This window comes from Gossypium hirsutum, chromosome A12 (genome assembly GCF_007990345.1).
Source record: "Gossypium hirsutum isolate 1008001.06 chromosome A12, Gossypium_hirsutum_v2.1, whole genome shotgun sequence".
NCBI classification, from domain to species: domain Eukaryota; kingdom Viridiplantae; phylum Streptophyta; class Magnoliopsida; order Malvales; family Malvaceae; genus Gossypium; species Gossypium hirsutum.
Window position 1 is genome coordinate 78743069 of NC_053435.1, and position 10453 is coordinate 78753521.

Consider the following 10453-nt stretch of genomic DNA (forward strand, 5'->3'; position numbering starts at 1 on the left):
GAGTTAGTGAACCGAGAGTGGTCAGGCCCTAATTTTTTTTAAGGTTATCTTCGCGTTTTTTATAAATAAAAATAAATTATAGTGATTGAGTAGTGGTGGAGCTACCCTTAATGATCTATGTTCAAATCCCTTCCCTTGTACTAATTTCTATTTGGTGCAAATTTTTTCTAAACCTTTAGCAAAGATCATCCTATGTTTTTAAATATTTTCTATTAAAATGATAATAAACAAGTGAGTTGGTCTAGTGCTTAAGTGCTTAAATTAGTTTCCTAAAGGTTTTAGGTTCAAGTTTCCACACTCTTCATCTTTTTATTTAATTTTTTTGCCAACTTTAGTGGTCAACACCCCTTAAAATCGTCCATGCTAGTTGCCATGCATGGGGAAAGATTATTTCCTTATGTGTGAGTCAACCTTCCCTCATTAAGCCTCATTTTCACTCCTGTGATCCCTCTTTTGCTTCTTTGTCCCTTCTACATGCTTATTTTCTTCACCCTTACCTTGTGTGTTATACATTGAACCTAGACAAGATGAATGACACCTTTTGTTGTTCATCTTTTATTTTCCTATTCATTTTTCCCATTCCCCTCCTTTGCTTTTCTCTTCTTCTTTTTTTCTCCTCCTCCCCTTTTACACCACTTTAAACCACCATTATTTTGATTTTGGCCTCCTTTCCTCCAGCATTAGCCACCACCATTCGACCTAAACACCACCACTTTATCACTCATCCTCCTCTTCTCTTCTTCTTTCTATTCCACCGCGCGCCACCGCAACCACCACTCATTATCTTTCTTTTTCTTTTCTCCTTATCCTCTCTAGTGCCGCAATGCTTTTCTTCTTCCTCCTCCGCCATAGCACCACCGCCTCTGTTGTCAAACCTCTACCATCGTTGCCGCCTATCGCGTGTGAAATAGTATGCGAATTGTGCAAGTATACACGTCAAATCAAGTAATAAAGTGATAAGTGAGATCGTCTCCACAGGGATTGATTAGGTATAAAATGGTCGAGTTATTATAATGAAGTATGATTAATGTTATGACAAAAATAATGATAAGAATGCATTGGTAATTTGAAGGAATAATGATGTGTGCAATATGTGTAACTGATAAATAATGGAAAATGCTATGACAAGACAAAAGTAAGAATGCAATGACAAATTAGAGAATAATTACGTGAATAATATGCAAACAAACAAGTAAACAACTAAAAATGCTATGGTGAAAATACTACGGCGAAGGATAGAGGGTCTATGATGTTGATTTGGAAGGTCGGGATTACTAAGAATCTGATTGGCTTCTATACATTTCTTCCGCAAATAATGCTAAGGGTGTTTTATTGGTTGAGTGTAAATTTTTTATGGTTGGGACGCAGGTTCAAGTCATTTGCTAGGTTATGAAATTATTATTTTTTTCAATAGAAAAATAAAACCTGGAAAAAAGTGTTGATTACGTTTTAAGAAATAAAAGAGTAAATGATTGATGAATAGAATTATTTATAATATTTTTTTAAATTTATTTTGATCTTGGACATCAAATTAATAATAAAATTTTTATTAAAAATAATAATATCAAATTTTAAAAAGAATTAATTAGTTTTTTTTAAAAATTATTACTAATGTCTTTTTGACTATTTAACCAAATTAATTTCAAATTTTTCTAATTTAAAAGACTAGGTATCAAATTGAAAAAGTTGATTTCCCCGTTCATCTATCTATTTTCACTAAAAAAAAGTTAAAATGAAGATTTTGTTATTGATAAGTGAAAATATATAATCATATTAATACTTGATAAGATAACAAGCACATGTTTTTGTTTTAGTATAAATAATGTAAGAAGGTACCGACGCAATACCGCGTAATGGAGCAAGCATGGCGATTTGATTTCAATTTTTAAGTAATGGTGACAGAGGAAGTAAAACAAATAGAAAATAAATAATAATAATGGCATGCCCTATTCATCATTTTCAGCCAAAGACAACAGGACAAGTGGATCTACTTGGGTTGAGCTTGATGTCAACAGTGTGCTATTTATCTAATAATAAATAATTTACAATGCAACATCTCAGATAATTCCACACACACCCCCCTCTGCACCCTAAATCTTGTAATTTTACTTGGTTTAAAGAACAAGTTAGTGAACCTTTTTCATTGGGTCGTTACGCTCTTGGCCAGATTCCGAGGTTGGTCTACGTTGTAACCCCGCAGCACTGTAAGGTGATACGCCAACAACTGCAGCCAAAACCATAACATTTCAAAAATGTGTCCGACAACAAACATACAAAGCCCATCCATGATTATGAATAACAAGCAAAGGGTAACTTAAAACTCCAACTTGCTGCTAACAAGGACAAGGGTTTTGAAGACAAAGTTAAGAGCCTGACAACAAGGGCAACCTCTATCTCGTCAAATCCCCCTTCTCATATGCACACCTAGGGAGATTCATTATTCTCTAATTGTAGATGTGTAGTAGATTATAACTTACACGTCACCAGAGTCACAATTTGAAATTTGCAAAAATTGTACAAACCTGCAAAGGAATAATATTAACCACAGGTTGAAGACAATCTTCAACCTGAGGAACTTCAATCACTCGACAAGATGAAGATCCACCAGGACATACAGCAGCTACATCTCCTTTTGAACACACCACTATTAGGCGACCTTTACGGGCATGAAGTTGCTGAATAACTGACTGCTGCTTACTGTAAAAAGTTTAGTAATGCTAATCATCAATTAAAACTGAAACACCACCATATCACTTCTTGAAAGCATTATATAACTGACCTGAAGCATGCATCACGGGTAGCAATAACAATAATGGGGAGATTCTCATCAACTAGTGCCAAAGGGCCATGTTTCATTTCACCTGCAAGCATTCCCTCACTGTGCATAAGAGAAACCTCTTTTACTTTTAAGGCGCCCTCTAAAGCTGTTGCAAAGTTATATCCTCTTCCAAATACAAGAAGCGACTGCTCAGCAATCAACAATTTTGCCAGTTCCTTCATTTCCTGGTCAAGCTTGAGTACCTCTCTAACTTTATCTGCAAAAAAGCAAGGTAGAAACATATTGCTTTTTCCTAAATGTACAACAGTGAAATAAAACAAGTCTTTATAATCCAGTGATCTGTTAAAAGAGAAAGCGAGATGAAGCATACTTGGTAAATCAAATAGACCATCTATAATAGCCTCTCGTCTGGCTTGACTGGATATTGCATCATCTCCGATAGCCAAAGCTAGCATTGCCATCACCACAATTTGACTAGTGTATGCCTAAACATGACGGTGAAGGTTTTGTTAACCCATACCACAATAAATGGAACAGCATGTACAAACCAATGAAACTTACCTTGGTACTTGCCACCCCTATCTCGCAGCCAGCATTTATGTGAATCCCACAATGTGTGTTCCTAGCTATTGCACTACCAACAGTATTTGTTATGCCAACACATAATGCTCCATTTTCAAGGGCATACTCTAAGGCAAGCAGAGTATCTGCAGTTTCACCAGATTGACTAACAAAAACTGCAGTATCTTCTCTATAAATTGGACCCTGCCGATCCACCAGATCACTAGCAATCTCCATAGTAACTGGGACACCTATATTTGTTACAGATGATAAACAAAAAATATATATATAATCAGCAAACTGAACATTAAAAAAGTTTCAAAGGAGCATCAGAAATCTAAGAGTAAGTACCAGAAAGTTCTTCAATGATAGGTCTAGCAGCTAAAGCAGCATTATAGCTTGTACCACATCCAATAAAAACAATACGTCTGCTCCGTCGAATAGATTTAATGTGATCTTTCAGTCCACCCAAAAGCACAGTCTTGGCTTTGGTAGAACCTCCACGTTTAAGTCTCCCCCGCATTGTGGTTGTAAGAGATTCAGGTTGCTCGTGAATTTCTTTCTGCATATAATGCTCATATTTGCCCTTATTTATCTGCTCAACCTCCATCTCAAGAAAAGATAATGCACGTTGCACTGATGATGGTCGAGAAAGTGCATTGCCACATATTCCTTTTTCATTCTCAAATTTAAGAATAGAAACACCTCCATCCTGAATTTTACTAGTGTTAGTAAGAAGATTTCAATGCAAAAAGTTTGTAGGTCACCCTCAGTAACATGCCAAAGAGTTCAATTAAAAGTCATTACAAAGGTACCTTAAGGTGAACTACTTCACCATCTTCAATCACCAGAACCTTTTTTGTATGTTCAACTATAGCACTAGCATCACTAGATAGAAATAATTCTTTTGGATACCTATTTTCTGAAATGAACTTAAGATCAAGAAATGGAGCTCCACTATGCATGTCTTCACTTAATTCCTGCACATGATACATTAATGAGACCAAGATTTAATCAAATAACCAATCAAAGCCTGTACATGAGATCAAAAGATTTTCTAATGATAAAAATGGTTTCAGTAACATCACCAATCTGGCTCATTCCAGAAAAAAAGATGTGCGGTAAATCAGTCTGAAAAGCATTATTGAACAGGAAGAGATATAACAAATATCTTAAAGTAGGCAACACTTATACTTTTCAGATAACTTACTTTCACACCTAAGAGCAATGGACTACCACGTTTACAAGCAATCAATTCATTTGGGTAATGGTGACTTTTGAATATAAGGGCATAGGCTCCTTCAAGATGCCTCATAACTTCAAGCACAACTAGACTGAATGTGACAGACTGGTCACCTGCAGAATAACCAAAAAATCACTTCAAACTAAAACCAAAGGAGAACTGATATTCTAAAGCTTCTGGGAAGAGAAGCACAAAAATTGATCAACAAAGACTAGTAGAACTTTTTTTTTCCAACAAAACAACATATAAGGGTTTTAGCCCAGACTCCCAAGTCATAAGTAAATTTGGTGATTGTCTCAAAATTTATTATTAACTTGATGCCAGATAGACGTAACAAGACTGACCTATCTATGAATACATGCCCAGAACATCTCCAATCGTATATATATTATGAAAGTGCCAGAGCCAAGGAATAATATTGCATCAATTAACACGCATATATGCAGTAATTAGTAGAAACAATGTAAATTCAAATATAGAAAGAAAATAATTGCAATTCATATCTTTCTTATACACAAGTTAAGAATGTTACCTTCTTCACTTGCCTTGTCAAAAACATATTTAGCAAGCTTTGGAATAACTTCTGTGTCAGTGTCGGATTCAAAATTGAACCCGTGCCGCGTCAGTGTTTCTTTCAACACCTGAAAATGTTTAATAACCCAGATGACTGGTAAGCATGTGCATAATTATCAACGTATATGCAAGAAACGGGAGAGAGTGGGAAGGAAAGAGAAGAAATTAGTATGACTAATTAAAGAAACACAAGCAACCTCATAGTTTGTAATAACTCCATTATGAACAACCAAGAATTCGTTTCCAGCACCAGATGTCTGAGGATGGCTATTTTTAGGAGATGGCTCTCCATGAGTTGCCCACCGGGTATGTGCTATTCCAGCATGAACACAGAAAAGCTCCTCCAAATTCAACTTAATGGACGCGACATCTGAAGTACCAATATCATCATATGAAGTTCAATTTCTCAAACAAACAGAATGTTATACAAAATTGATTTTCCGCCAGTTCCTCTAAACCCAAATACAGAACAATAGCATAATCATGTTAAATAAAAAATGGTATTCCAAATTCCAAGTCACGTTAATCTAAAACAAAGAAAAGACTTGAGCGAAGTTTGCCAGATCTAAAGCCATTCTAATTGGATCCGCAGTAGTCGAAATTTCAAAGGAACGAAATTACCTTTGTAGACGGATTTAACGAGTGAATCGATGTTGCCTTCTTGGCGGAAGACGAGAGGAGAAAAGGAAAGCTGTCCATTTGGATCCGAAGAAGAAGAAGAATCAATGGAAATCCCGGCAGAATCATAGCCTCTGTACTCTAACCTCCTCAAGCCGTTGAAGAGGATCTCCAGAATAAAACGTCTGTCCCGCTTGACGTTGTAGTTCAGATAAGCAAAGATCCCGCACATTGTTGCTGAATTCCGAATGTATGAATCTAGACGCTGTTACTCACCATCGGGCGTCGCAGAAGAAAGTTAAAAGCGGGGGAAATTGAGGGAGGAGGGAGAGCTTTCCTCTGTGTTTGACTTTTGATATTCCATTGGATTAGACTCTTTAAAACATCAAGGCTAGGCAAGGAGGGAGGGAGGGAGGGAAGTGAAAATCAGCATCAGCTTGGAATGGTCGACAGTTTTGACGCGCCACAGCTTTGATTTGGGGAGGGTGTTTTTGTCTTTTCAAACCTCCAATGATGTTGGTTGACGCAGAAGGAAGCATGCTATTGGATGGAGCGTGCTTAGTTGGCCAATTTATCTGTGATGGAAGCATACTAAACGAGTTTGTACTTGAGTTGGAAAGGTCGTTTCGTCTGCTTCAATTATCACCCTTCAACATTCTCATTTTTACATCCTTACGTGGCATTAAGGGGAAGTTTCTCTCTCCTTGCATTTCAAACATAAAAAAAAAACAAAAAAAAACAACGTGATTCTAATTTAAAAAGAAAATATATTTATCTTTAGATTATTTAAGCCTTTCATAGAATTGGTCCACAATTCAAAAGGACGCGCTATTTCAATGATTGTTATACACATGTAAGGAGGCTTTTTATCTTTAGCAATTTTATAAATTATTCAAAATTTTATATTGGGATTTTAACTAAAAATAATAATCTTTAAATTTATCCTTTCATTTAATATTTTATTTAATTCTTAATAAATAAATTTGTTATATGATATATTTATTAACCCACGTCATAATTATTATGGTGTTAGCCTTTATTTACCCACAACCTGACTAGGACTGATCTGATCCTTTTTACTTTAGTAGTGACAACCTGTACAATTTGCTTGTATGAGTTTGCATATGATGGGTTCGAAATACAAGCAAAGTCATACTTAGAGGGCACGTGTTGGCCCTAGAATAGGATATTTGTTGGCATGCATGAGGCCTGCCTAATACGTCACATCTAAGACCATGTCATATAAATAAGAAAGTTGCCCTCCATGAAGGAGAGATTCACAAAAACTTTCAACAATTTGGTGCGGTTAGCGTGGAAAAATTTCTGACCATTAGAAAAATCAGAGAATAAAAATGACTTACCCTAGTAAGAATTTCCTTAGCAACTTTCCATCGGACGAAGTTCGAGGTTTTGGCATTAGCAATCAACCCCGAGAGATAGACCTCTTCGCTGGCCTGTTTGCTAATTGACCAGAAAATTTGGGTAATTCTGGTCAGGGAAGTATTTCTAATTCTTTTGATCTTAATGTCCCTTTTGATCAGGGGCCATCATTTCCTTCTGACTAAGAGGCATCACCACAACAGTTAGTCAATTTACAGGAGCAGCTACAACTAATGAAAGAGCAGATGGCACATCAAAGTACCAGGTTAGAACAACATGAACTGTTCCATCAAGAGTTGCTAAGGTATAATGAGGAATTGAGGAGAAAGACGTAATCCAATCATTCTAATCTCCAAAACAATGTTGCGCCTCTCCAAGAGGAAGTTGTTGAAGTACATACAAGACCATGGAAAAGTGAGATGGACTCTTTACGTAGGGATGTATAGGCATTGCATCATGATGTACATGACATGGATCAGTTGTTTTGTTCTAACAACCCTTTATCTCTAAAGGTTGTAGCTGTGAGCCTGCCGTAGAGTTCAAAGTATCGAAAGAGATGTTTGAAGGTAGAAAGGACCCAAGAGCACATCTCATGCAATATAAGATTACATGAATATGTTCGGAGCTTCTGACGTGGCGAAGTGTAAGGCTTTCTTGACGACTCTTAGAGGAAGCGCAAAGGATTGGTAGTTATCTTTGCAATATGGTTCTATTCAAAGCTTCTCACAGTTGGGCTAGATTTTTTTGGGTAGGTTTCAAGCCCATAAGAAGATGAGTACCCCAATGGGTTTAATGTCAGAGAAGCAAAGAGATGGAGAATCTTTACAGGATTATGTTAAGTGGTTTCATGCAGCCATGTTGAACACGAAGAATTTAGAGGACCAAAGAGCTATTGATGCGTTCACTATGAGAGTTCAAAATGAGCATGTTCAGTACTCATTTACTGATAAGAGACCGCAGAGTTTGGCAAACAAGTTTTTTATTTTATTCAATTTGGTTCCTAAAACTGAAATAGTCATAACTTTCAAATTTAAGTTTCGGTTTGAAAACTGATTTCAATTACATTTTTAGGGACCCTCTACTCCCTATTATTACTAAAATTTCACATCAATTTCGTAATTTATTCAGTTTAGTCCTTTTGTACAAAACTAATAATTAAACTTTACAATCTAGTCCTTTTACACATCTAAGCCTAAAATCTATCAATTTGACATCAATTTTTTCAAGAATTCATCAACAAAAACTTTTAAAAACTTTAACAGTTTTGCAAATTGGTACATGGGCTAGCTAAGTCAAGCTGTCATGATTTCAAAAACATAAAAATTACAAGAAAATGATGAAATTGCACTAACCAATTTATTGTAGAAAGTTTGAAAGCTTTTAAGGGTTTCTTTCTTTCTTTCTCACGACATGAAGATGAAGATGAAGATGAAGATGAAGATGAAGATGAAGATGAAGATGAAGATGGAGAGAAAATGATCTTTTCTTTCTTTAATTTAGCTTATATAGTTGGATTAGTAGTTAATTAATTAGGATTACTTAACTTAAATATGTTTTAATTAGTTTAATCTAACATTAATCAATTATAGTGGATGAAACCATCATAATCTAATTTTTTCTATTAAAAAATGGTTTAATTACCATTTTCGACCTTTGGCTAATTATAATTTAAGTCCCTAAATCTTTGGCCAATTAAAAATGTAACAGCCCATTTTTAGTGAAATCGAAAAAGTGGTTTCGAGACCACAAATTTGAGCTGGAAAGAAAATTTATTTTAATATTATTGCATGGTCTGCATTATGATAGAATTGTTGTATGAAAATTCTGATAAGAAAATTTTACCGATTATGTGTTTAATTATGGAAAGGACCAAATTACATAAAATACAAAAGTTGGATTCTAGTAGCTATAAGTGCCAAATAGCTATGGAATTCAAAACTTGAGGTTCTTATATGATAATTAGACCATTAAAGAAAATTTAGTAGATATTTTTGATGAATCATCCATGGAAAATTAGAAAAAGGCAAGGACTAAATTAGAAAGTGGAAAAATTAATGGATGATAAATAATTAAATAGAAATATTATCATTATATATCATCTTCATCCCCAAAATATACATGGAAACCCTAGGAAAGAGAAAACTAGCTTTCTTGGCTTAATTGGGAAAGTATTCTTATCCCATTTTTGGTAATTTTTATATTTTTGAGATCAGGATAGTTTAATCTATCTATTTTGGGGATTAATTTGAAAATTTATCAAATTATCAAAGTTTTTCCATGGATGAATATGCTTAAATTTTGAAATTTATGGTAGAAAATGAAAGGTTGTTGATAAATAAATAACTTTTACAAAGTAAATTTTGATGAAAATATGATTTAGGGATTAAATTGTAAAGATGTAAAAGTTATGGAAAAATTCTAAATTTTATGAAATACATGCACTGTAAAAGTTATATGAAAATTTTGGTTAGGCTTGGAATAAGGATTAAATTGCATGAATTTCATTTTCCGAGCCTAGGGATGAAATCGTCATTTATGAAAAGTATAGGAGCAAGATAGTAATTTTGCGTAGGATGTGAATTGAATTAAATTGAGTATGAAATGGATTAAATTGATGTTAAATTCATTTATATAGATCCTGAAAAACCTAATACTGAGTTGGATCGAGGAAAACAAAAAATTTCGGATTAGTAGATTTCGTATAGAACAAGCATCGAGGTAAGTTCGTATAATTAAATTGTGTACATTTATATGTTTGAATTAAATGTTGTATATGTGAATTGTATAATTGTCATGTATGTGAAATTGATTAAATATCCGATAATGCCTGATAAATATCAAGTCCAGTTTGAATAAATAAAAGTCGATGATACAGGATTTCTCATATTGGTTGTAGTCAAGCATATGTTCCGGACACACCATAGCTCGAAAGAGCATCCCATTACTAGCCCTCTCAAGCTTCCCGTTATATGGTTCAGCGAGCTTCCTGTTATAGCTATTTGGAGTGTCCCGATAGGTTGTGATCCTACATTTGTTGTTGGCTCTTATGAGCATCCCGATTAAAGGCTCTTTGTGAGCTTCTCGATAATACTCGCTTGAACTTCCCGATATTGGCTATTTGGAGGTTCCCGATATGGTTCTTTATGAACTTCCATATTATGGCTCTTATGAGCTTCCCGTTATATAGCCCGGATAAGCTTCTCGATAGGCTCTTTATGAACTTCCCGAAATGACTCTGTGTGAGCTTCCCGTTACAAGGATCGAGAGTGTGCTTCCCGATTATGTGCCCTAATTGGGTA

At 35.0% G+C, this 10453-nt stretch overlaps 1 protein-coding gene across 1 annotated transcript; it reads right to left on the reverse strand.

Annotated features, from left to right (window-relative positions):
- Positions 1 to 1908: 1908 nt before the first annotated feature.
- LOC107893915 (glutamine--fructose-6-phosphate aminotransferase [isomerizing] 2) lies at positions 1909 to 6338 on the reverse strand. The gene is made up of 11 exons (XM_016819060.2): positions 5778 to 6338; positions 5354 to 5526; positions 5116 to 5224; positions 4551 to 4696; positions 4156 to 4320; positions 3692 to 4052; positions 3341 to 3591; positions 3150 to 3264; positions 2780 to 3035; positions 2523 to 2697; positions 1909 to 2224 (listed from the first exon to the last, which is right to left on the reverse strand). Exons 1-11 carry the CDS (start codon positions 6004 to 6006, stop codon positions 2141 to 2143), a joined length of 2064 nt encoding a protein of 687 aa, XP_016674549.2. The 5' UTR covers positions 6007 to 6338; the 3' UTR covers positions 1909 to 2140.
- Between the last annotated feature and the right edge of the window lie 4115 nt (positions 6339 to 10453).

What these genes read in the sequence shown, in the direction of transcription:
- LOC107893915 (XM_016819060.2), bottom strand. Translation starts at nt 6,006, where the DNA reads ATGTGCGGGATCTTTGCTTATCTGAACTACAACGTCAAGCGGGACAGA. An exon ending in GAGTTATTACAAACTATGAG is followed by an intron (nt 5,225 to 5,353) that starts GTTGCTTGTGTT and finishes AAACATTTTCAG; the next exon opens with GTGTTGAAAGAAACACTGAC. An exon ending in TTAATATTATTCCTTTGCAG is followed by an intron (nt 2,225 to 2,522) that starts GTTTGTACAATT and finishes TTTTGGCTGCAG; the next exon opens with TTGTTGGCGTATCACCTTAC.